We start from the raw sequence: 27,529 nt of genomic DNA, 5'->3' as shown, positions 1-27,529 counted from the left end.
TACCATGTTTTTTTCCCCTCTTCATGAGCTGTGATACTTCGAGAATTCGCAGCTTAATCACTGGAAAAATCAAAGCTACTTCAATCAACCTAACATGCTTTCGGTTATACTGGATGTTTGGATAATCGGTGATTATGACAAACGATTAAAAACTCACTCGCTCTGTCTTGTTTTAAGCCTAGAGGACAAAACTGCACAGAGGGAAAAGTAGAAAATTCACTCATGATCTAACTAGAGTCTCTCTATTCACACTGCATCACATTATTCAGGAGTTCATTAGAAAAGATATAGACGGGTGCCTCGAAAACAGTTAAAAGTCAAAATCGTTATTTTTAAGGAAAGCAGAGCGATTTCAAAATTTTGCGTTAAAACAGCTAAGAAATTTGCCAAATTTACTTCAAAACGCCTTCAAATCGTCTGTTAAAGTGCAAATATTGCTCGTTTTTTATTATTTTTTAAATATTTTAGTTGATTTTATTCAAATTTTCCACAATAATATGGCAAAATTATTGAAAAATCTGAAAATATTACTTTCAAAAGTCGATTTTAAACAGTATTTGAATCGATTTTATCCAAACAAGTTCTAAAGTACCTGAAGGTAGAGGAGGGTAAAAAAGAAGTTCCCAAAAAAACAACATTTTCACACTTTACTTGAACTTTTCTTTAAAGTTTTCAAGTAAAAAAAAATTAAAAGATGTAAGAAATATTCATTCAAAATCTAAAAAAAAACATTTTAGCGTTTTATGCGTTTGACTGCAATTTTTGAGACATTTTTCATTGAAAAATTGTACAGAGTAAACAATTATAAACTTTTCATTCAGAAAACATGACAATTTTTTCCCATTTGTGCTTTTTACATACATAAAATTTTTCGTTATTGTCTAGTAAGATAGAAATCTCAAAATTTTTGTACAAAAAGAACAAATAAAAGGCTTTTCAAAAATACACGAAGACGAAAACTATGATAAATCGACTTTTCATAGTTTTCGATTCACCCGTCGATATGCATTTAGATCATATTAGCAAGCCTCCATAAGGTAGACAATATAGGCGTGAGATCAAGTAATGAGAACCTTTCAGACAAAACTCCCTCCTATGTTAATCTCAAGCCCGCCTCATAAGAAATACACTGCATAATATGATGTTAATTACCTAATGTGCTTCCGACCTGTTTATCTAGTCAGTGAATTTCTTGAGTGCTTCGTGGATTTTCGCTCACTTCTCTATGTGTTTCTCGAACAAACTGGTTTTTATTCCCAATAGAGACAGAGAGAAAGATGATTACTTGAGAAAGAATATGGGCGGAATGGGCGAATTTGGAAAAGGAGTCAAAAGTCACCATTCTCTTCATTATGTTAATGCCTTTAACATCTTTTCTCAATTTTATGTAATCCAATGACACACGAACGAGAAACAAGAGGTCACCTACGTGGAGAAAAAAGTGTTTACTCATGTAATTTGCCGCTTCCAATGAGTGAAAAGGTAATTCATTGGTCATTTCTCAAGCATTTCAAGGGTACATCTATATATATATATATCTATATATGGTACAATGATTTTCACACGTTTCACCGTTATCGATAAATATATTTCGTCTGATCTTTCTCTCTCTCTCTTTCACACCATCTGCGTTCACAGCAAATGATAGGATTGATTTTTCGATGACGCTTCACTATTAGAAAGTGATACAAAAGTATTCCACTTTTCTTATTATTTCTCTCTGTATGTGCGGATTTATGGCCCCGACACGCAAACTTAACCATGCGTAAAAACACCCATTCTATGTATATAATTGAAATTTTGCCGGTTTCCGTCTCAAATTCACCAAACCCACACCCCACTTTGGTATGCAATTGTTATGTTTTGGTTGCTTATGCAAAGAAATTGTTCAATCAATCATAAGAATTTGGTGGCAATAAAAAAACACACATTGATTTCGCTCTTGAGGTGCCTAATTGACTTTTTTTTCTCTCTCTCTCTCTCCTCTTGATCTTCCCATTCGAGGTCATGCTGAAAAACAAGCGTAAATAAATGCTTATCCTGACCTTTTTTCTTGCCATGGAAAAATAAAATTTCCATTCCACATTAATTTATTATTTTTTTTCTAACATTTGCTTCGCTTATCCGTGTGGCTTTTAAAGCCCTCCTGCGCGATATCATCATCTCTTCTCCTGCACGTGTCGAATAATCTCGCCTTGGTCATATTCTTCATGGCTTTGTCTAGCATCTTCTTCTATTTTTTATTTTATTTCTGTACAAGTCAGACCTGTAAAAGTTTTCGCGCAGTCTCTAAGTGGGCTTTATACTAAACGATTACTCGTTATTTTCAACAATCAAGTTTTGCGCTCTAACAGTATTTCTCCACTTTCCGCTTTGCGCTGCCATCCAGAAATATGTATATATGTAGCAAGCAGAGATACGTATATATATATGTGAAAAAAAAAACGTTTCTTCACATCGTACAAAAAGTAATAGAGGGAGACAGAGAGGGAGAAGTGAGAAATACGAGAAACGAGTAAAATAGCATGTCTCTGATTTATGTACATAAAAATAATGTACAATATGTAGGAAATGTACATTTCACATGCACACATATATGTATATGTACATACCATAGCTGGCTGTTCTTAGACCCCCACACTGTGCCTCGCCCTCTTTTCTCAGACTCCTCTCTTTGAACCCATCTCCAAGCCAATTTCAGAGAGATACCATTTGTTCTCCTCGCAACCAAGAAAACTCTACACGAGGATGCTCTGCATCCATATGAACCGGTTTTATATTAATACATAACCCTCTCTCTCTCTCTCACACACTCTATCTTGTCCACTATATACATATCACATGTATTATAGCAATTCATGGAACTAAACTTATAATTCTCATGAGTCTCCTTTCATTCCTTTTTCTTCACATAACTTCACTTCGCCTCGTCTCGTGCTGCTTCTTCTTTCTTACTTACATTACATACTCATTCGGTGAACATCCGTATATTTATGTATTTATTCTACCAAATACATAATATCCCATTGTACAGAAATGTACTTACTCTTCTTGGTATCATATTTATTCACATTCTCTCCTCTCCACCTCTCAACATATAACTAAAAATATATCGTCCAATATATGCATGTTCAGACAGCACAAAACTACATTTCCATATTATTGTTACCATTGTCTTCCACAAAAATTTTTCTTTTCTTCTTCTTCACGCCACCAACCGCTCTCTCTCTCTCACTCACTCTATCCCTCTCTCCATATCATCATATCCCATGTACTTCTTTTCAAATTTAGAATGGCACTGAACTCTTCTTGTACAATGTATATTTTCTTGTTAAACTACACAATTCACTTCTTTCGATTGTATATAAAAGATTACCAACTGATTTGACTTTCCATACAATTTCTCCTCCACTTGAGAAAATATTTTTATTCAATACAACAACAATAAATCTATTAATGTAAATTTGCAATTAGTGTGTTGAGGAATTGTGGCAAGAAAAAGAATGGCCAATGCCACACTGGTAATATCAAATAGTCGCTTAATGCGAATTGAGAACAGACAGACATTATGTGAAATCTATTACAAAATATTTAACTAAGATAAAAAATATATATTTTCCATTGTTTTAAAAGTTGGACAAACATAGGCGTGTCAAAGTAACCTTTAATATTAGCAAGGGAAGCGATATTCTTAATTTTTTGGAGAATCTCAAGACTTACATTGTAATAATAATTATCATTATTCCACCATTAAGTTTTTTGGAACAATCACAAAAGTGCTGCGCAAGCATTCTTGTTCTAATGAAGAATTGCACAATGGATAATAATACATTGACATTGAAAACGGTCAAAGTGGCACAAAAGGTATACTGGCGAATGAGTAAAGAGAGAGAATATGGAAATTATTCCTTTGTTTCACCTCAATCGCTTTCAACCCAACTTCTCTCCAATCCCCGATTGATTGACATCAAATTACTTCCACGGGAAAATATGCTAATGCAAATCGAAAAGTTTAATTTTCCACACACACACAAGATATGATTTAGTAATGGTATAACTTGTGAATTGAGATGACCAGAGATAAGAGTAGAATTTCGCACTGAATATATATTTGGTAACTAGAGAAGATTCAAGCAATATGAACCAGTGTTTGATGCAATTTCTGTGTAACTCGAAATTAAACACCAAATATTCACACACATATGTTTGACATGCAGTCTGTCATTAGCCAAGAAACAGGCGTCGGAGTTTGATTTTTAATCATCACAATCACACTCTGACCGTAAATAATTACTAAGTCTTCCATTTCCATTGGAGTATTTGATATTCAACACAGTTTTTTGTAACGAGATAAATATAGATTAATCACTGACTTCACGTTTAAACACACGCTATGATTTAGAAGAGAGAGAGAAAAAAATAGCCAGATAAGCAGGAAACTGTAATATTGAAGACAAATAACAACTTTGTCTTATCACTCTCACCATTATCTCTATATAGCCCAAAACTAATAATGTAGGTCTTTGAGTGAAGACAAGGTGATAAGATAAAAAAAAGAGATCTATAAATAGCATTGGGAATTGATGCATTTTACTGTATTATTCCCAACGAAGAATTCCTGTCATGCCATGAGACTTGAGATTGACATGCAAATGAGTTTGTCAATGTAATTTATTCCGTTTTGTCTCTTTGTACCACGCATTGATGGGAAATTTCCATTGTGTTTCTGGCTAATTAGGGAAACCAATCGAATTAGTTGAAGGAAAGTGGAACTGCTTCTTCCGCAAACAGTTAATAAATTCAATAATAACACACAGTCCCTTGTTGTTGGTAAATACACATATTTCAAACTACAAAATTACATTGCTTCACATCATGTGATAGTACGTTGTAATTGAGTTAGACATGAAATTTGCCAAGTGAAGTCTCGGGAAAGATGGCCCAAAAAGCAATGTTAACAAGATTGAGTGAAAATGCGAAAGGAAACTCACCTAGTCAGTCTGCTATCTTCGAAGCGCTGACCTCCCGGAGTCGCTTGCTTTCCCCACATTTCAGGCGGATAGATAGGTGGTGGCAAAAGTAGCGACACGTGTGATGGCAGCGGCTGGAAGGAGTGTCCAGCTGGCGTCATCATTAGCGAGTGGTGCTGAACTGACTGGACATGTCGCACCTGTGGACCACCATCAACAGTTAGGGGATCACGCCAAACTTTCACTGGCTCCTAGGCTCGCCGGAAACAACGAGCGAAAGGACAAGAACAAGAGAGAAATTTGTTGCACAATTTCCTCTTTGGCTACCAGCAATGGGAGAGAGCAATCAAAGCCATATCTACTCACCTGATGCTGCTGCGAACTGGACGATGAGGATGACGATGACGATGGTGTTGGCGATGAAACTTCAGACAGTGACAGAGATGCAGCTGAACTGCGTGAGCCCGATGTTGATCGATCATCACCACACAACGATGATGATGTTGTTCGACCGGAACTCACTGAAGATACACCGGAATCGCTGTCACCCATTGCGTCATATCCCAACAATATGTAATTGTTTATTCTTGTATCAATTTTCCCGCAACTTCTTTCACCGTCTCCTCCTCCTCCTCCTCTTTTCTCACACTCGCGCGGCACAACGAAAACGAACAGAAATCACAAACAGCCAAAGTGTGTCTTCTTTCTCTCGCCTATTGTTTTTCTTAGTTATTACACACTGATTATTTGCACTAATTCTGCTTCTGACTTCAAATCACAAATATATCGAGGCTCTTCTATGTATTGCAATTTATGTACATATAGTATCTGTTTTTAAATCGAGGTCACTCTTCACCACACTACTCGGCTCTTTCGCTGTCCTCCTCTGCTCGCCCCTCTTTCTCTCTCTCTCTTGGATGAACAGAAAAGCGAGGAGAATAAAAAAAACTAAACACTCGAGAACTGTAGATTTTATGTTAAATTTTGATGCTCTTCCATGGATTGTAGACGTAGCTGAAAATAGAGAAAAGAAATACATACATAAGTCTCAAATATGTACATAAATTGTTTCACAGTATTTTGTGCATTTATAAATAAAAAAAACGACCAGTTAAGACACAGCTCGGTAAGTTTTTTGTCATCTGGGATGTTCAGCTAAGTAAATTAGGAGGTACAGAATATTATAGAAAATTTCAAAGCACTCACTTTGAAATTGTCTACCAAGAAAGAAGAGGTTAAAGAAAATGAATTACAAGACATTCCACGGGATTTAAAACTATGACAAAATCTGTTGCTCAACACAAGTGAAATATCTCTACAATGCCGTAAATGTCATGATAATTTATCCCTTAATCTTCTGGATATCAAGAGATACGAAACAATTTAATCACTATTGAAATATATCTAATCCTACGATTATACTTCAAACACATGAAAAAAAACCTCTCACGAGCACATGTTTCTCCAACTTTGTCGCACTGAATGGTGAAAAATGATGATAAATTTGTATAATCGCGCTCACTCTATTCTTTTCACACTCAAAGTCACATACAAATTATCAATATGATAATTGTAGTCACAAATATTTGATTTCTCACAACACAAAGAAATCAACAGTAAACAGAATGTGCCTCATCATATTTTCCCCCTTACAACAATTCCATCCGTTTTGCAGCAATGTCAAGACACTACACATTAACAATCGGGAGAAGAGAAGAAAAAAAACAACACTCACATTGGAATTTCTTCCCAGAGTTTTTCCACAATATTCAAAGAGAGGGAAGAAGAGAAAAACAACACGTCTCTCTGTCGAGTCTTTGTAATCAACGAGGAAGAACAATAAAAAGAAAATTGGGAGACTCACGAGAGTGAAACAAAGAGCTTCTACTTCAACCATATATAAACACTCTCTTCCCTCTTCCATCCACACCATTCCCAACACATTGGGTGATGACACACAGAGGAAGAAGGAGAGAGAAAGAGAGAAGTGAATCCAACTCCCTCGGTTTTTCACACCAACGTCTCCAAATACAATGTGTACATGGCTTGATTTTATATAAAAGACCTCTTATCTCTCACTCCACCTGACCCCGCTTTAATTCTTGCACTTATTCCACCCCTCTCTGTCACTCCTTCACACCACTTACACCATCCGATTCGCTCTGCCAGCCAGTCATCTACATATAATAAAGTGGATTGAGATAAAATCACAGTGTGAGACAGAGATGGAGAATGAGAGGAGAATAGTGTGCAGAATCAGAACAGAAGGTGAAAACATTCTCTTCACTTATGCGCACAATATTATCACAAAACACCCTCTCTCTCTCGTTCTTTCACACTCAAAATTCCACAAGTAAATTGTAAAATTAAACTATACACTTTCCAACACTGATTTTCAAATCACTCGCCATCTCTTTCCCTCTTGCAGCATTTGTGGCTCTGGCCGGGTTGACATTTGTGTGTTAAAAAGGAGGAAATCGAGCGGGATGACCCCTAACCGTTTGCGCATCTTGAGAGGCAACCATATGAATAAGGGGGGGAAATTTCGGAAAGGTGCCACAAGACACAACAGAGACAGAGAGACATATAACCAAAAAGTGGCACAAAATAGGCAAATAAATGTCATTGGATGGCACACAGCAACGATGAAAAAAGAAGAAGAACCTCACGTTTATCCACTTGAGAGTGGCCAAATTGTGGCTGAGCAATCACAGCTACTTCTGAAAAAGTCAATGGTAAGTGTCCAGAAGAAGCAAAGAGAGATGTGTGTGTACAGTTGCAAAAGGCGCGAAAGCAACACCAGCAGTTACACAAGTACCAAAAGCACCCAGAAAACACCCAACTAAATCGATGAAGGGGGAATGACCTTGCCGCATACTGTTTACCTTATTGCTCTCTGTCTCTCACTCTCTGACATGTTCTCCTCGCATACAAATAAATTATTACATGTTACTTTTAGTCTACACACAACATCCCCGGCAATGTTTATACATATGAGCATCACTCTGGTCCGACATTATATAGACTAAAAATGAATATTGAAGTGCCACTAAACTATGTATATAATCACACATTGGACCAGGAATTCACAATTATTTATATATATATACCTTTCTCTCCATTTATTATATGACAAGAGACATCTGGCACTAACACTACGACACACAGCGCCATATTCTGCTGCTAAAAATGCATTCAATTCCGTCTGCCTTTTTTCCACCCCAAACCCCACCCACCCTCTCTTGCGCCCGTGGACACCCATCTCACTTGCTCTCCCGCAAAACTTTCAACAAAATGCCAAACACACAAGATGGGAAACTCGAGCTATATATGTATGTATATACACACTATCTTTCCTCTCCGTATGGCGAAAATTTTACCATTTTGCAAGCTCTATTATGGATTTCAAGAGTACACCTTCATGTTTTTCTTTTCTTTTCTATGTGCCGCAGCAGCACATGAACAGAACAGGAAGAACGACATAGATATTGCGCAATACTATTAAGCTGATGATAACGACTATGTAGTAACTATAGATGTGCAGCAGTACAAGTAGATTCAACATCATTGTATGTAATCTCAGAGCATGCCCTCAAGGAGGGTTTGTGTACCTATTTTCCTCTAACAAATTTAACAATATATACACAAAAACAAGCTTCAGAGTAGAGTTAAGCTTTCAAATTTCTGGAATTACTATATCTCACGCCCTAAATACTAATGGGCGCTTTTTACTCCATTCCAACCCTGAATGTGTTCCAATTAGTCGATTTCCGCTTAACAAGAACTCACATGAAACCTGCATGATTGATGTTGTGTAGACAAGAAAATTTAGACCGATCTTTGGTGAACAACCCTAAATTTTCGAGTGTACTGAATGCGATTATTATCATTAGCTTCTTTTCATTTTACATCATTTTTGTATCTTAAATATTTTCCACCTTATTTTGCTAATATATTCTGCGCCTCCCTTTGAATTCATATTGTATTTCTTTTAGATCTACTTAGGAAAATTCCTATCAATACATCACGGAAAAATAAATAATAATGAAGGGAGAATGAGCGTAACATAAAGAGGGAAAAAAAGATACAAAAATATCTCGGATGAGTTCGATATTCTCTCTTTCTCATCCCTTTTCACCTGCCATTTATATACACAAATCATCACATACAACACCACACACATCCATCTGAAAGAAGCACACAACGCCAGCTAAAAAAGGTCTTCTTTTGTGTATCACATCCCCTCACCTTCTTCTTCCTGCTTTGCCACTCTTGTATAGTAATAGAAATACCTTCTTCCCAACTCTCCTCCACCCGCAAAGTTCGCTGGCTTTACAATTGCAAAGCATAGCAAAATATCTCTCACACTAAATGGCCTCATCTACCTAAAATTCTGCGCGGAATTCCAAGTATAACAAAGAATATTACATAATACGCGCAATTTTGGAGTGTTTCAACGAAAATATCCCCTCTCTTGTCGACAGATACAAAGCACTTTTTATCGTTGATACGTAAACAATTGAATCATTTCCAAAGCCTCCTTCTTCTCTTCTTCCCACACTTATTGCCTCTGAGCTCGTACAAAATATTGTGATAATTCCTTAATTTAGCTTTTATATTGAAGCATTGAAAGTGTATTATTATTATAGCCACAGAATACATACCATATAATAATAATATGAATTTAGGATAAAGATATTTCCCTCTTCTCTTATAAACACATACTCACGACGTCACACAACACTGAGAATATGCACACATAAAGAGCCTTTGTATATAAAGAGTGTCAATTGAGATAAATACATGACACATTGTCGTTATTTTGTAAATGTTCCACTGCAAAATTGATAATAGTGTTTCAAGTAATAAAATACTTGTGAGACTGACTGATAAGCAAGGGTGAAGAGTGAGCAAGAGAATGCGACACTTCCCCTCATATCATGATACTTCTCAAATACATTATTATCTCATAATATTCTTTATCGTGTTTACATTCTGTCCCTCTCTCACTCACACTCAATTCTCTCTTTTTCACACCTGTTTCCTCCTCTGTCATGCTCTTGTGCGTGTCGTTTTTATTTAAATGGTAACACATCATACATGACACTCTCTCACTCTCACATTACGGCTGTATCGTGCCTTTCTGTGAGTTTGAACGAATGACCTCTAAAAGACCTTTCAGACCTATTAGTTCGAGAGTGAGATGGAGACACATTGCGTAAGAGATGGGAGTAGAGAAAAAAAAGTAGATAAGGAGTAGATTGGGGGAGCGAAGATGAATGTAGAGTAGAACAAATTAAGGAAATCGGGGAACAAAAAAATCCAGTACTAACAGATATTATCAAAATGAATCTCTTTCTTCATCATCTCTTCCCCCTTATTTGAAACACTAAATTCACTTATTTCCCCTCTTGTCGACCCTCTCTTACATTATTTTGCCCATTGTGTGTGTGTGGCTCCAGCATAAGAAGCGAAACACCGAATACCACAGATTTATTGTAAACATGCACGAAGGTTTGTGTAATCAAACCAAATCTGGCGCGAGGATGAATTCTCAAACTAGGATTTTCCAGACCAACGAAGAAATATGCACCAGTCATTTTAAATTCAAGCCAAATTGCTGTCAGTGCTAAATCGACGGGTGCCTCGAAAACTCTCAAAAGTCAAAATTGCCATTTTTCAGCAGAACGAGTTTAAAATTTAGCGTTAATACAGCTGTGGAATTTCTCAAATAGACTTCAAAATCCCTAAAACACCTTCAAATTGTTCGTTGAAGTGAAAATATTGCTCTGTATTTGTAATTTGTAAATGTTTTATTGGTATTTCTTAAAATTTTTGACTAAAATGTGGCAAAATAATAGAAAATCTGAAAACATTACATTTCAAAGTCGATTTTTAATGGTTTTTTAGTCTATTTTATACACAAAATCAACTTTGCATACTTTACTAGAACTTTTTCTTCATGTTTTCAAGCGAAAAAATTTAAAAGATATGAAAAATATGCATTCAAAGTCTAATAAACATTTTAGGATAATTCTGAACATCTATAATTATTTTCTGAAGAGGCGTTTTATACGTTTTACTGCAATTTTTAAGACATTTCAAAATCATCTCAAAATTTTTGTACAGAAAGAACAAATAAAAGGCTTTTCAAAAATACATGAAGACGAAAACTATGAGAAATCGACTTTTCATAGTTTTCTATTCATCCGTCGTAATATAAATCTCTTGATATACTTGGCATTCCTGTCAGCAATATTTTAGCTGAATCTCAATCTTATATCCTCAAGCTAAAGGCTTTTTAATGATATTCCGCAAGAATTATGATTTAGACAAATTATTATTATACCTTTCTTCCTGCTTTTCTGCTCAATCACAAACTATCGATTTTGTCCACAATATTTGTCACAATTTCGTCCACAAGTGTGTATCAAGATGGTGTGTTTTTTCTTGTTTCATTTGATTTTTAATAAAGAAAATTACATGAATTTATTTTCATCGCATTAACACACACGCGCTCACGTTCAAAGAACCCACAAAAAAGGCACACCATCAATTTATAATAGAGGTGGAAGCGTAGAAAGAAAAAAAATGAAATGCTGAGAATATCGTTCTCAATTATGACTCTCTTTCTCTCTTTCTTTCGCTCAAGCCCATTGAATTTAATATGATATTGAACTTAGTGTATTCTTGTTTCTCTGTTGCGTGTTTTTTTCTCCTTCTTCTGCAACATTCGCTCGGCGCAGAGCAGAAAAAAGGCACATGAAGAGAAGAAGAAAAACATAAGAAATGCCAATTTTCATTTCTATCCATCTTACCCATATGGAAGAGACTGAGAAGGCGATAGAGAAAAAAAAATGCCTTTGCTATATAAAGACAGCATTTTATATGCTTAGTAGCAGATACAATATAGCAAGGAATGGAAAATACGTGAAGTATATATGTATTCACAAATATACATCAAGTATATAGAATTTGTCGATTGAATCACCCGCTGTTGGAATAGCAAATTCGACAAGGGATGATTCACAGACGATTTTTAATCGGTAATTTAAAACCATTTCGCTAGCAAAGGTGAAAAGAAAACGCCTTTTTCAACTGATTGTATGAAAACAAACATAATTTGAGACAATCATAATTTCATCATGTTCTTTGAAAAGAAAAAACCCGATAAGAACAAAATATTACTATTCATAGTTTTTCATAGTTACTCTTAGTTTTATGATCAAATTTAACCATTATAAATGTTCAAAATGAGGTTCTAAGAAGAAATGTGTGCTAATGAATGACATTTTGCCCAATAAATTCTTCCTATGGCATTAATCTCAACTATATTGCTTTCTTTGCAACACGTTTGAGTTAGTTGAAATGTCTTCCAAGAGCAAATGTCGGGCCAACAAGCAAAAAAAGGAAACATAAAAGAAACAACATTCACTCACACTTACGCGGATAGAATACATAATTCAACCCACATGGTTTCTCTTCTCTTCAACACTTTTCACCGCAAAACTGTTTAATACCAAAACGCCAAAGTGGGACCGAAGCACACAACACACGATATATGCTCTGTGATTGTACATGCAAACATAGCTGAGGGAATATAGCGTTATATATTTACCATTTTATGTTATATACCATGAATAGGCGCTTTTAGAGAGTAGATGAGATGATGAGATTCGGGTTATATGTATGTTTTCAGCTATTGCCAAATGTACACTGTTGTTTGTCCTTATATATTTTGCCTCTTTTCGCATCCCAACAGAGACTGAAAAGAGATATAGACAAAATACTTGAGAGCGAGCAAGAGTACACTTGGCATTTATGGAGAGATGAAGCGGGACCAACATGTTTATTTTCCCCAAACACATAAGACTTCACACAAATTCCCTGTACTTCCCTGTCTTCCCCGTCTCTAAAACAGAGAGTGCAGTCAGAAAGGCGAGAAAAAGTATTTTTCCCTCACCCAAGAGAGGAAAGATAAATAAAACAATTTTTATATGTCGACAAGGGAGGGCAAGAAAAGAATTTCAGGAAAAATGTGTATATTCGTAAGTTGCCTTGGCAGAAAAAGTACACCTGGATTTTCCAGACACACAAAGCGCTCTCACGAAGTGAATGCGCTTTAGTGAGTGAGATAACAAGCATTTTAGTATCTCATATTAATTGATGTACGCTATATTGGCTTACATTTTCCCAACATTATGATAGTGCACTATGATTTCTCAGCGCTTCAGAGGTATTTGAATTATAAATTTTGGTGTATTGGCACTCAACGTCTTGGCAACATCAAGTGTAGATATGTAGTTGCACATAGGAATTATTTACTCTTCACATTCACAGAATTCAACAGAGTGAAGTAATTTTATGTACATAACTTCATCTCATTTCACCCCACCCGCGCACACAACACCCCACACTTCTCTGCCATTTTATAATATTACATTATATACTGGGATTATATGTTATCATGTTTTTGATGTTAATTGAGAAAGAGTGGGTAGATGTTTAATGGCCGCGAATGTCTAAACCACCTCTCTTTATTTCTCATTCCTTTACACTTGTGCATTCGCGTCTATATTGGGAGAAGGAGAGACGGAAAATTAGTGTGAGGCACATTTATATTACATTATGTATCAATTATGACATATCGTACTGTCATGCGATAAATTGTAATGCTTTAACTTTTCCTCTCTCTCGCTCTCTCCCTTTTCCCCCGTTTTACACGTTTATCTATCTCTCCGGCACTTTGATTTTCTCTCCTATATTAAACCTAAATTACATCAATTCCTTTCTCACAGTATATCACAATATTTATTCTCCACATCTTATGCTTACTTTCTAAGTTGAGACGCAAATTTTTTTTTTATTATTCTTCTCCTCTATCATCATATATTCATTGCAATTCACATTTGTATGCTCAAAACATGTTCTAAGAGTTTATTTATTTAATTATAGATGAACACATATACACGAGTCGTGTTAATTGACGATACAGTATAAATATACATATATTAAAATTACGTCGCTCAACATGCCAATAATCTACAGCTACACAATCAAATCTATTCAACGCCAAACCCACGAGGTTTCACGACTTCTCAGAATTTCATGACAAATCAATTTTCAACACAATTTGTCAATTCGCGTGAATAAAAAAAAAACAGACACAGAGAGATTTGTGCAAAACATAGAGAAATAGCACGAGAAAATAAACTTATGTAAATATAGATTTAACAATTTGGTGAATCAGCAAATCACAACTTGCGGATATGCACGGACGCTTAATCTAAACTATGGCAATTTAACCTTTGACAGTGCGGCCCTTGGAGAAGATGAATTCCAAAGAAACTAATAAAATATGCATGAAACAGTACATAGAGCAATTTATTAATAATGTTACTTGAGACAATGAGCCATGATATCTCGCTCTCTTGCTTTAGATAAATGACTGTGCTTTGGATAGAAAACACCATTCAAATAGTCAAGGCCAAAAAAGTCACGTTAAAACCTCAAATCTTGGTTAACAAAACGTTTAACCAATTCTTCACCTCAATGTTGGGTCAAGATACATCGAAAAAGGCGAGAAATTCAAGAGGATACAGCACAAATAGCACTCAACTGCTTCTTATTCCACTTTTTGTTCCTTCTTCAAATACCACAGGAAAGAAGAAGAATAAAAGAAAAAATCAAGAAAATGAGTCACTATTTTAACCACACATACATTCTTTTGACAAGAAATTGGTTTTTTTTATATAAATCAGGCTAGACACAAAAAAATCCAATGCTACACTGAAAATAAAAGTGACGAGGATAGAAAAGAGATTCCTTCCTTAACATCTCTCTGCATGAGATCACAGTGATATTCTATAACATATGCTTTATTTTGCTTTCTGTCTCTCTCTCTCTCTCTGTTTTTTAAGATGATTCTTCTGTCTAAAAAAGGGCTTTTTGTTGCCTTTCTCTCAAGCACAACTACACGCATAATATTCTTTATTTATTCACTCATCATTCGAGCATCATTCTTCAGAGAAGATCGCCCCTCCAAAGATGTCGTAAATTCCAAATAATGCCAAGTGCATGCGTCAATAGCAAATATTCAGGCAACTTTGAGCACATTTTCTTATCATCCAAATCATTTGCCACATCAGTTTATAATCTCCATTCGCTAGTCAAACATTTTCTCGGTAAACTTAAATACATCATAACTTGAAGCAGTTGTTTTTTCCCTATTTTCCTAATCTCAGATACTCATAACAACACACACCCAAAGACTCCTATTCAAATTCATACCCTGCATATCGCACACAACACACAATCATCACAAACTTCCTCTCTCACATGAACCAGTTTTATTTGAACAACAATATCTCTCCCCGAGAGGGTAGTAAGAGGGAGAGGGAGAAGGAGAGAGAGAGAAGAGGAGGAGTAGCAAAACTTACATGACTTAATAATTTTCAGAGATAAGAAAATTAATTATAGAATATTGAGTTCACGACGTCGCAGATATGATGAGGAATTAAATATACAAGAAATTTTTCCACACACCAAAAACATTTTCGTCTATGTACCCCAAGAGGAGGAGGAGGGAAATACACGCGAGTTGCAAGAGTGGAACCGTGTTTTAATTTAGTTCACAAAACTTTCTTGTACATTACATACAAACATGTGCGCATATACTTTGCTATTTAAGTACTCTTCTCGCTCTTTATCGCAAAAGTAACTGCGCTCACGTTATATGGAATTGTATTGCAAGTACACATTAATTAAAATGGCGTCATATACTCTCTCTCTCTCTCACCATTCACCTTCCTCCCCCTTTTTCGAGTCCTCCTCCACCTCCTTCAATAGATACACACACATACCATATCCGATAAATGCCAGCTTCACAGGGAAATTGCTACTTTTTTTTCATACCCTCTCTTTTCTGCCAACTTCAACACGCTATTTTCGGTTTTTTCCACAGAAAAATTTCACACCCCCAAAGACATTTGAGCGTGAAAGTCGATTTATGGCTATGGAAAAGGGGTGACAGACAGCAGCGCATAGAGGGAAGGAAGAACCTGTGCTGCGATATCCCTGCGGAAAATTTATGTAAACTTCTTTATATCACACACCATCATCACACACCATATTCATTGTAATTCCCATCTCTGTCACTCGCCTTTGTCTCCTCCATTTGAGAGAGAAAATAGTCATAGCGTCTGCAAATTTCTGCATGTGTCCACATCTCAACAAACTCCACAGATATCTATCGTGCTCTCTGCCGTCGCATCATAAAATATGTACCCTCCAAACATACACAGGATTGCCTTTGAGTGCCCTCTCGAAGTCAGAACCCCTGCTTCACCAGCGCACAGCCTAACCCATAATATGTTTTCACAAAACCTCTCTCTGCGCCAGGATAAAGATACGGGGAAAAAAAAATCATTCAAATATAATACAAAACTGGGGTAGGTCAGAAGGTCGCAATAACTTTAGAATTATACAATTTATACACATGATTATTATTGATATTTAAATTATGCGTATATTATTCTTAATTTGTTCTTCTTACAATATTTCTCTTTCACAACTTGCTTTCAGTTCGCAATACAGTTTATACAATTTGAAAACATTTGAATAAACACTTGAGCACACGATGAATTATTGAAATAGTTTTGTATATAATAAAGTATTTCAAATTGTGTTTACGTCAAAATTAAAATGAGTTCACCTACAAATGACTCAGCAGAAGTTCGTTTCTCTAGTGTCTTTCAAACCTCTCCATCAAACCAATTGATGAGGATTTTTTTTTAAAGAATTCCCATGTGTATTTAACATGTCTCACTGTCTTGAGAACAGAACTTATTATTTCTTCCAAAATAAAGTGGAAAATTCTGGCGAATAAAAAAAAAGAAACTCCGTAAATTAACATAAATGGAAGGCGGAAATTGATGTCTCTCCCACTTATAATGATGAAGAAATTAATATGAAGGCATTAGAGCTTGATATTCAGAGTTGAATAGAGAAGAGAAGAAAATGTAGGAAAATTGGCAGAAAAAGCAAATTGCGAAAATTCAATAGACAAGTCGTTTCAATTAAGCACTGCCATGGAAAACTTACATAATATCCTTCTTCTTCCTAGGAATCCAGCCCTCGTCTTTTGTACACACACATAATACGAATTTCAGAATAAGCATGAGTCTAACCTCGGGTATTGAGTTGGGAGCGAAGTAAGATGGAAGACGAGATACAAATTCTCATGTCCGGGAGAGAAAGGGGTAAATATTTGATATTGTACATGGTGGAAAAGCATCAGTGTAGAAAAGGTGGTTTGGAGTTTCAGTACATAATGTACGTGTCTACATAAGGTCTCCCTCACTTTATCCTTGATTCTTCCGCCCATCCTTGTTCCCGCACTTCCTCCACTCCGCCGTGTTACATTAAGATACAGTGATTCCCTCTCTATTTTTGAAGCTCGTCTCTTCCATCTACCCTCTCTCAAAGGATACAAATATTACATGTTAATAAATTATATTTACACGTACAAAGCATACTTGATATGATATATCTCCCCATAGCTTTTTGTTGTACAGTAAAAAATCTCTATTTTTATTAATAAAACTCTCGCAAAGCATTCAGTAAAGAATAAACGGAATTAATTCTGATATGAATTTTCATTTACTTCTCCCAGAGATATAACAACAGAAATTCTCGTCCTCGGACATTAAAAAATGGTTGGAGTATTTTGTGTGCACATAAAAAAAATCATGTTGAGTGAAAAATGGTAGAAACAAAAAAAAAATCCACCCATTCCTGCTTTTTGCCCACACACACTCTCTGTCTTCCCCACTGAAAGTCGCACATTCTATTTACTTGATGAAAAGTGGTAAATACAATTGAATGTACATGTCTGAAAATTGTACATAATATATAAACTTTGATGTACATTCCCTGAATATGTACGACCCGATATCAATCCCCAAGCTAACTATACTGGAATGACGAAAACATGGAATGCTCGTGCGGAGAAAATGCTCATTATTTCCTTTCAAAACACAACCCGTGCATGTGCGAGAGAGAGAGAAAAGGAAACGCCACCAAACGGGAAAATATAAAGTGTGCATGATAGAAAGAAGCCACCTGGGAGGGGTTGAGAGCTTGTGTGAAACTATTTTGCACATTATGTTATGTTCACTTTTTAGAGACTCTGTAATTTGCTATTATGCGAAAATGACACAAATAATGCAACACACTCTGGAATATTAAATTAAAATACCACCTTAATACCCGGAAAGTCCCAAATACCATTAAAAAAAACGTTCATTCTTCCATTATGTGTGGACAAGAATTGAGTGACAACGATCTTCTAATATTAATACCCGAAGAAACGTGGAAAAGAGATAAAATAAAAGAATCCCAATTCTAAAAATAAACCACATGAAGAGTCTGAAGACCAAGTTGGAGTCAAACAGAGGAGTAAATAAATAAATAAATAAAAGAGATGAAGAAGAGAAAGAAAGAAGAGAGTTGGAAGTGAGAAACTTGCAAAATGAAAAAAATTTGATATTCATTTAATCAAATTTTGATATCAAACACGTATAAAGTCCAGTTAAAAATTGAAAATGCACAGGATAATTATCCTGAAGACACCTCGGATTAATTTGAACCACTTTAAGAACCCAAAACAAATGTGTCGGACAAAAAATCAAAGATTGCTGAGACGACGCTATTTGAAATCTCAGGTTGTTTTCTGCTTTGGCTCGGTTTTGATATCACAAAGTGATTAAGGATTAGACCGAATGTCTTCAAACTTGGCATGATCATTAGTTATTAATGAAGGAAGATTGGTGGAAAATTTCAGACATCTAGCTTTACGTGGAAATTCGCGACACACAGATATGTCTCAGAGCCGCGGGGGGCGCTATTTAAAATCTCTACACTGTAATTGTATAATTGGAAGTAAAAACGAAAATATCAATTATTTATGTCCTATCAAATATTATATTTCTAAAAGAGATTTTAGCCGAATATAAATTTTGGAAAAGTCGCAAAGAAAGCATTGATTTTGGGTGTAACTTTCGTGATTTTCTTAGGCCATGTTGACGCCCGAAAATTGAGCAATGTTTCCACCCTTCTTTAGACGTTTTGGACAGAGAGAAGAAAAAACGGTGAAACAGAAACAAGATGCAAGAGAGAAGGAGGAAAAAATAGGGGATGACAATTTCAGTGTTTACGTAATAAAATACACATGAAATATTGGCAAACAACCCCCGATATCAGTGTACATGGGGTGCCTTAAAAATAAAATACCTCGGCAATATCACCCACAATTTTTTTCTTCACGTCCCTTCACATTTGCAACATGCCTCCCGCAGTGGACTGAAATACAGAGAAAAAAAGGCGCACGCAAGGCCGGGAGACTCTGCAAAGGGCTGAATGTTTGCAAATTTGATTATGTGTGTGGAGAGGACATCAAAGTCGAGAATCCATGGCTTGCGGTAGTGCCGTTTTATGGGGAAATCATCGCGAGTTCGAAGAACAAAAACACCTCCCTCGGAAGTTTCAGCTATCTCACACAACACAACACAACACACACACCAGCGCGCCACTGTGTGGCGCTTATTTACCTCAATCTGACACTGTGGCATGATGGCGGCGGCCATTACATTCGCTCATTTACTCCGCTATGTACATCGAAATGGCAGTAATTCAGCGATTTCAAACATGATACATTGTCGTAGGAGACATTATAGGCGAAATCACATCAACTCTGGCCACCTTCTCTCGCCACCAGGGCAACAGCACGAGGGGCTGAATGGGGCAAGGAAAATGTGGGACTGCTTGTGGGGGACCATGAAAATTTTGGAGCGCAAGAAAACAGTGAAAATCACTCACCAAGAGTCCTCAATTGCACAAAATCACGCTGTACCACGTCTCGGCGGATGCATAGGGAGATCTCCTGGCACCTTGCTCACAAAACCCGGCACAGATTACCTCAGAAATAGTCAAAAGAATAGACGCACCAACTTTTCCACTGAAAAACCTGAAACGACTAACGATTTCTCACGTCAGCCACGAGGGGGCAGCCTCACTGCTTTTTGTCTCACACACACACACACACGCTCTGCGCCCCTCGTCGCCAATTAGCATCTGCTTCTGTGTGGCGCTCTCAATTATGCCGAATCGAGGCGGAGGAGGCAAAAAAAAACGTCCGACTATTGATGAAATGTGTGGCAATAGTGCTCGAAAATTATGCAATTTATCATCATCTCCCTCCCACACGCAGTACAGGCGGCGTGGTGGCTGTATTTTTAGAATCGGAGGAATCTGGCCGGCATGACATGCAGGTGATTTTGCCATGCAAAGGGCGGCCGAGTGCAAGGAACCTTGAACTCCAGGGAAAAGGTGAGTTTCTTCCACTCTATTTAACCCGTAATTTGCTGTTTTGTCTGCAGACGTGATAAGATTAGAGTGGCGACTTAACTGCCAAATCACTTCCCGGCCTCAATAAATCTCCGGCAAATTATGGCCAATTGGATTGTGGGATTCATTCATAATTCGCTGCCCGTGGACAGAGTGTGGGAACCTCAGGGCGCTAGTGGTTCCCCGTTATCCACTTCTGTTTGCTCTGTTTTCGCACGATTTACGCAAATTCGTCGCAATGGTGATGAATGAAAATCATTATTTTGGAGTCATTTTGGTGCAGAGAGAATTGCAAACGCAACTCCATAGATAGTGGCCACATCTGGCGGCGTGTAGACGAGAGTGCAAGTGTTGTGTATCGGAATTTTGTCGCTTATTGTCCTACGACAGAGGCAGGACAGGGGTGTGATGAAGTTTAAATAGACTGAAGAGCCGGAGTGACATTTTGTGCTTCCGGCGAACGCTCCCGGGTCCAATGCAGTCGGCGAGGATCTTGGTGATCGAGCCCTTCTACGGCGGATCACACAAGCAACTGCTGGACACAATATTCGAGGGCATCAATCCGGCTGAGTACAATCTCTTCACACTGCCGGCAAAGAAGTGGCACTGGAGAGCCAGAACAAGTGCTCTCTACTTCTCTCAGATCATCCCTCTGGACCATGACTACAGGATTCTCTTCACTTGGTGAGTGTTCCAGGTGTGGTGTTTGCGATATCTACTCAACTGCGTCCTTTTCCACAGTTCTGTGCTGAATCTGGCGGAATTTCTGGGCATCCGACCGGATCTGGTGAAGTGCAAGAAGATCGTGTATTTCCACGAGAACCAATTAGTCTATCCCATCCGGGAGATTAAGGAGCGTGACTGCCAATATGGATTAAACCAAATCATGTCATGGTAGAGTAGAAAAGTGAAGAAAAGACAGGAGATTTCTATCTTAACACCCGATTTCTTGGGCTTTTTCAGCTTGGCGGCCGATGATATTGTCTTTAATTCCTTCTTCAATCGATCATCATTCCTCGACAACATCAATCCTGTTCTCAAGATTCAACCTGACTTGAAGCTCAAGGCGATTCGCGAGAAGATCGAGCCAAAATGCGAAGTGATCTACTTTCCTGTGAAATTTCATTGGATGCCGCGGGAAAGATGCCCGAATGAGGAGGGGATTCTGCACCTGGTGTGGCCACATCGGTGGGAGCACGATAAAAATCCCCAACTGCTCACGGAGACGCTGATAGAACTCAATAAGCGCCAGGTGAACTTCAGAGCATCGATTCTTGGTGAAACTTTCCAGACCATTCCGGACTGCTTCGAGGACATCCAGTCGAAGTTGGGCGGGAAACTCGTTCACTTTGGCCACTTGGACCGCGAGCAGTACTTTAAGGCTCTCCTCGCCAGTGACATAGTCATCTCCACAGCTGGCCACGAATTCTACGGAGTTTCCATGTGAGTTCTTGTGATTATTTTGCATTTCTTGGGAGATTTTCACTGATCTTCGTGATCCTTCACAGGCTGGAGGCCACGTACTGCGGTTGTATGCCAATTGCCCCGAATAAACTAGTCTACCCGGAAATCTATCCAAAGGAGAATCTCTACAACACATCAAATCAACTGATCAAGATGCTGTACAATTGGTGCAAGAATCCTGAACTCTTCCACCGGCAGCGGAGCAAGTTCTTCGAAATGTTCTCATTCGACAAGTACTCGTCGGCGCAATTGATACCAAAGTTCTATGATAAATTCAAGCCAGTCATTTCCACATAGTCACGGATTGTTGACTGAGGGAAATTTTTATTGAAAAACTTGCTTTATGAGTAAATGGAGTTAACAAGTGTTTTGAATCAATTCACCAATCGTCTCTCGAAGCACCGGCGACTGCAGAAGACACCGTCCGCCAGAATGACTCCGGCAGCATTCGAAGTGATGCATTTGTAGCGCAGCTGAATGGCAGAGCATTTCTCGTAGATCTTGGCGCTGAAGCAGAGATTCCCACAAGTGCACAGCGGAGTGTAATCCAGGAGATTCGCCACAATCCACGGAACGGTGTTCCATTGGATATTTGGATGGGACGATGGGTGAGCATACGGAACGCTGTAGAGTAGAAAAGGATACTGTAATTCACATCAATGATGCCTGACACGAAGTGTCCTTACTTGAATCTGCGAACGGCACGAGCAGAGATCTCAAGAAGGCTGATGGATTGCTTGAACACAAATTCATGTTGTGGAATATCATCAGTGTTGTCTGGGAAATTATTGTGTGACACATTTATATCGTCGAAGCACAAATTTTCCAAGGCACATGGCAAAGATTCCAGTTCATTTCTTTCTATACTGAAGGATTTCAGAGTCTTCATGCTCTGGATGGCAAAAGGGATCTTTTTGATACTGTTGAAGTCCAAATTCAGATCATTCAGTCTCTGCAACTTGGTGAGATTGAAGGGGAAGTTCTTCAGCTGCAAAGAAGGGAGAATCTTTAGACTTTCAGTGATTATAGCGTTCAATTGCAGTGCTCACGTAGTTGTTTGAGAGATCCAGAGTGACCAGGGATCTTGAAACTCCCGATCCCTCCAGCCACCTCCAATCACAGCCACCAATCTCGCTGCCCAACACGTTTCCGGACATGTTGAGAGTGATCAAATGCAGTTCTCCCAGTGCCTTTGGCATCTTTGAGATGGCATTGTCACTGAGATTGAGATGCGTCAAGTTCTTCAGGTACAATATTTGTGAATCTACACGAGATTTGTTCAGACCAATCACCTGAAAAGGAGGGAAAATCATTGAAAATCCTCCGCAATCTTCACCTCAATTGGGCTTTTACCTCCAGATGAATCAGTGTCTTGGGCAGACCTTTCACGGGATAATCGGACCTCTTGGCGATGGTGAGTTTTGTCACGGGGCGCAAATTGCTGGTCACAGGCGTGACACTCAGTGTACTCAGTCTCAGCTTCTCTCGATTCTGGTCATCGCCCTTGAGGGCCACATTCATGCACCGAAGGAAGTTCTTCAGCAACACAGTGTCTTTGCTGCGCACTTGAATGTCTATCTCTGGATTCTTCAGCGATATCGTGAACTTCCCATCCTCCACAAATCTCGTGAACACTTGCTTCACATTGTCTGTGATCTGATACCGCGTCCCGGACTTACTCTTGGCCGTGAACAGGATGACAAAGAGGATGCTGTCAGGCTTCCCACCTGGCGGATGAAAGCCCAGAGCCAGCGTTGATTTAGCACTCTTGTACGATGCACTGGATCGCTGGCGATTGTGCACAACCACATCACACAGTATCTTCATGATTAATGCCAGCCAAATTGGGACAAAACTTGCAGAGAACAAAACATCAACATTCGCGATATCTGCGATTCGGAGCAATTCAGAAAAATTGAGGTTATGTGAAATTGCGCGGAATTTTAAATTTATTTCTCCTCCCAACGACAATTTGCATGCTCATGAAATTATCCCGGCATCCTTTTGCGTGTAGAGACTGGCGGCGAAGACAATGTCTCTCTTGATGGCATTGGAGACATCTTCCATCTTTGTGTGCAGCACAGGATCACCAAATACTCTCGAGGCGTCTTTGATGTTGAGGAGGATTTCGTGAAGTTGCTGAATGCATCGCACAATGATTCCCTCCTGAACATCCGTGAGCTCCTTGATATCCGCGAAAGGCTTGTTTCTCCCCCATTCATACACCACCTCCACGAGACCAAAGTTGAGCTTGGGCTTCGCTTGAGCCTCCAGCGATGTTGACACACGATGTTTCTGCTCCAAATGGAAGATCTCATCATTGATGGCCTCAATCTCTGCAATTCCCTTCTTCAGAATCGGAGTGAGATTGGGATTGGCTTCGGTTTTGGCTTGAAACACCAGCCCAGAGAGCAGAGCGGCAATTTCTGCTGGCTCCAGATTGGAAATAATGTTGCGAAAGATGATTTCCGTGAGAATGAGCTCATTGGATCCCATTTCACACGCCACACGACCCTTCATGGTGATATTATTGTGCTTATCAATGTATCGCATCTCATGCAAAACTTCCAACTTGTTGCAATAGTCCGGATACAGAGCCATATTGTCTTTCGAAGTGATGTACTTGAGATGCTGCAGACGCTTCTCCAGCGTCTTCCGTTCGAAAACACGGCGGAATTGCTCGCGAAAATTGCTGACTCGTGTGCACGAGAGCACACTGGTGAGTCTCTTGCGCTGAAGGGTGAGTTCCTTCATGTCATCAATCACAGCCAGTGGGATGGTCTCATAGAGATTGACGTAGTCAATTTTGCCGTCTCCCTCGAGGAACTGATTCAAGTCGGCAATGAGTTTCAAGGCACTCGGACCGAGTGGATCGTTCTTGAAGCGCTCCTGCTGTCGTCGATGCCAGCTATTGAGGATGGTATCGGCCTGGATCTTCACCATGCTGTTCACAATCTTCACGATGTGCCTCAATTTCACAGTGAGCAAGGTGAAGGTTGTCACATTGTCCGGCACATGAATCTTCTCAGCGGTTGCGAGGGAAAGGATGCGATACCAGAAATCTTCCTTCTCATCCTCATCAGACATTAGCTGGTCTCCAAGCACGGCCACCTTCAGTTCCACCTCCTTCCGCTGGACCTCAGTGACTGTGATAATTGCAGCCAGATTGTTGCAGAAGTTTCCCTTCGTGATGACTAAAAGTCTCCCTGGTTGAAGCTTCTTCTTCACATCCGGCTGCTTGTGTACCTCAGCATTGACTTGATCCAGGAAGAAGAAGTAACTGGTGGCCACATCATAGAGCTCACACAGGGAATTCATATTCTCACCCAGTGGCTCTAGAGATGTGAATTCCTCCTGCACCTTTTGCAGCTTCAGCTGATTCTCCGGGAGTTTCTGCTGCGAGTGAAATTCACGATAACTGTGGGACATCATGTCCACCACTGACACCCTCTCCACGCGCAGAAGATTGAGGATCATGGCGTAGGTAAGCTTGAACTGCGATTCCAGGCGCATTGGCTTCCCCTGCATCATTCCCTGCAGCACCGGAATGTCGGGAATCTTTTCGGTCTTGCAGATGAGAATCACCGTGCCATTCTGATCCAGTCCTCGACGTCCGGCACGACCTGCCATCTGCGTATACTCAGCCGGATGCAGATATCGCATTTCGGTGCCGTCAAACTTGCGATTAGAATCGAAAATCACCGTCCTGGCGGGCATATTGACGCCCATTGCGAAGGTTTCCGTAGCGAAGAGGAGCTTCACGAGGCCACACTGGAACAGCATCTCTACGACTTCCTTCAGAAAGGGCAAAATTCCCGAGTGGTGAACTCCGTAGCCTCTCTCAAGGTAGTACTGCAGGTTCTTCACCTGCGGCAACGTCCTGTCTGGCGGCTTGAGCAGCTGCAGGCACTTCTGGAAGAAGCTGTTGATGATGCTCTTCTCCTTATTTGTGCACAAATCACAGCCACGCATAGCTTCGGCATTCATGTCGCATCTATTCCTGGAGAGAGTGAATGCCACCACTGGCATTTTGTCAGTCTTTCGCAGATACGCCACGAGCTTCTCCCACATGGTCTTCTCCTGATTCCGCGACAGATTGCGACCAATTTTGGCTGATGTCGCCTCCTTGAGCGTCACAGCGTCCGAGTGGCCTTTGTTGAGAAAGCGATTGTTCTCATCCAGAATCAGATGGATCTCCTCCTTGTTCTTCGTCACGAACGGCACGTAGAGGTAGTGCTTGAGGGGAATGGGGCGCTTCAGGGTGCTCACGACGTACACCTTCTTCTTCTTCGTCTGTCCCACCCACGAGGCGAACTCGAGTGTGTTGGGAACTGTGGCGCTAAGCATGACTATAGTCACATTCGCTGGGAGGAGAATCAGCACTTCCTCCCACACATGTCCTCGATCCACATCCGTGATGTAGTGCACCTCGTCGAAGATCACATACTCGAGATCTCGAGCAATTTCACTCCCGCAGTAGAGCATCGATCGCAGGATTTCTGTCGTCATGATGAGACACGAAGCGTCAGAGTCTATTTGTACGTCTCCAGTAATGAGTCCCACATCCTTGAATATCTTCTTGAAGTCCCTGTACTTCTGGTTGGACAGTGCCTTGATTGGTGACGTGTAGATCGCCTTCGTGTGGTGCTTGAGACTCAATGCGATTGCATATTCCGCCACGGCTGTCTTTCCCGCTGAAGTGTGAGCCGCCACAAAGACATGATTGTGATCCTCGAGTTGGTGGATGGCGTGTTTCTGGAAGTTGTCCAGTTTGAAAGGAAAAATGCGAGCTGGTTCAGCTGATGCAGGCGGAATTGCTTGATCTGTGTCCACCATAACAGCCCATTTCGTTTCAATTGTCTTGATGGCCTTCGTGTCGCTGACTTTCAACACTTTGGGGCGCTTGATCTTCTCCTTCTCACTCACTTTAGGGCTCTTCTCTGGCCACAAGTCATAAATAGGGTTGTTCTGGATCAATTTGTGATAATCGATCTCTTCAATCTTCAGATTTTCAAGTGCTTCCTCAATTTCTTCAGCACTACTGGAGATTCCATGCTCAAAACCGGGCGCCAGAGTGAGCAACTGATCTCCCTCGTCTGGGAATTCTTCATCAGGCACATCGTCAAATCCACCAGGCAAGAAGGGATAGTTTGTGGAGGAACCGCGCACTGATCTCTTACCACTAGCGTCCGGAGCTCGCTGGAAGGACATGGAATTGTCTGGTCGACTGTCTGGCTCCAGGATCTCCACCTCCTCGAAGTCAATCACCTGTCCGGTGACAGGACATCGTTTGGCCCTCAGTGTCGTGCCCACCAAGGGCTCGGAAACGTCGAAAACCTCCTGCGGATTTGATTGGCGAGGTAAGTGTTCCAGAGGCATGCTTTCCAGCAGCTCCAGGTGTGGATTTACTATGTAATCCTGCATATTTTCGGGCACTTCCATCTGCAAAGGGAGAATTCATGTAGTTCTTGCCGGATTAAACACAATAAGTCACAGACTTTAAGTAAATATCTCGATTTTCCGCGACAAAGGAGAAAACACACGGCAGCTTACAAACTCTGAGGTTATGTGTTTTGTTGTGACGCGGAAAAGTCATCTTGCTGGGATTTAAACTTTAAAGGCTCTAACGGTGAAATTTAAAGGGACAGGATGTGTGCGAAATACACGTGAATTCGTGAATTCTCAAATTT

General features: G+C 39.4%; 4 protein-coding genes across 7 annotated transcripts in view; 1 reads left to right on the top strand and 3 right to left on the bottom strand.

Moving 5' to 3' along the window:
• The window catches only part of LOC132258676 (lysine-specific demethylase 3A), a 46,850-nt gene extending 26,871 nt beyond the window's left edge, over positions 1–19,979 (bottom strand). For 2 of the 4 annotated variants that reach the window (XM_059756080.1, XM_059756082.1), the window contains exons 1-4: positions 19,848–19,976; positions 12,589–12,735; positions 5,337–5,984; positions 4,992–5,221 (exon numbers count right to left, since the gene is read on the bottom strand). In XM_059756080.1, the coding sequence (XP_059612063.1) occupies positions 4,992–5,221; positions 5,337–5,522 (416 nt within the window). In that variant the 5' untranslated portion in view covers positions 5,523–5,984; positions 12,589–12,735; positions 19,848–19,976. Of the gene's footprint in view, positions 1–4,991; positions 5,222–5,336; positions 5,985–12,588; positions 12,736–19,847 lie in introns of all 4 variants that reach the window. The other 2 variants (XM_059756083.1, XM_059756081.1) reach the window with 2 other exon arrangements.
• An 819-nt stretch (positions 19,980–20,798) lies between these two features.
• On the top strand, positions 20,799–22,161 carry LOC132258109 (glycosyltransferase-like domain-containing protein 1-like). The gene is made up of 4 exons (XM_059755224.1): positions 20,799–21,059; positions 21,117–21,269; positions 21,339–21,818; positions 21,884–22,161. The coding sequence occupies exons 1-4, from the start codon at positions 20,851–20,853 to the stop codon at positions 22,134–22,136; spliced, it is 1,095 nt and encodes a 364-aa protein (XP_059611207.1). The 5' UTR covers positions 20,799–20,850; the 3' UTR covers positions 22,137–22,161.
• Positions 22,162–22,177: 16 nt separating this feature from the next.
• On the bottom strand, positions 22,178–23,736 carry LOC132258108 (leucine-rich repeat protein 1). The gene is made up of 4 exons (XM_059755223.1): positions 23,193–23,736; positions 22,889–23,131; positions 22,526–22,827; positions 22,178–22,463 (listed from the first exon to the last, which is right to left on the bottom strand). Exons 1-4 carry the CDS (start codon positions 23,664–23,666, stop codon positions 22,214–22,216), a joined length of 1,269 nt encoding a protein of 422 aa, XP_059611206.1. The 5' UTR covers positions 23,667–23,736; the 3' UTR covers positions 22,178–22,213.
• Positions 23,727–27,409, bottom strand: LOC132258106 (superkiller complex protein 2). Its single transcript, XM_059755222.1, has 2 exons — positions 27,338–27,409; positions 23,727–27,281 (listed from the first exon to the last, which is right to left on the bottom strand). Exon 2 carries the CDS (start codon positions 27,279–27,281, stop codon positions 23,820–23,822), a length of 3,462 nt encoding a protein of 1,153 aa, XP_059611205.1. The 5' UTR covers positions 27,338–27,409; the 3' UTR covers positions 23,727–23,819.
• Between the last annotated feature and the right edge of the window lie 120 nt (positions 27,410–27,529).

The sequence above is a fragment of the Phlebotomus argentipes genome, unplaced genomic scaffold (assembly GCF_947086385.1).
Source record: "Phlebotomus argentipes unplaced genomic scaffold, Phlebotomus argentipes genome assembly scaffold_4, whole genome shotgun sequence".
Classification (NCBI taxonomy): domain Eukaryota; kingdom Metazoa; phylum Arthropoda; class Insecta; order Diptera; family Psychodidae; genus Phlebotomus; species Phlebotomus argentipes.
The sequence above is the reverse complement of the archived record's forward strand: the minus strand, read 5'-3'. Positions and strand labels throughout refer to the sequence as shown.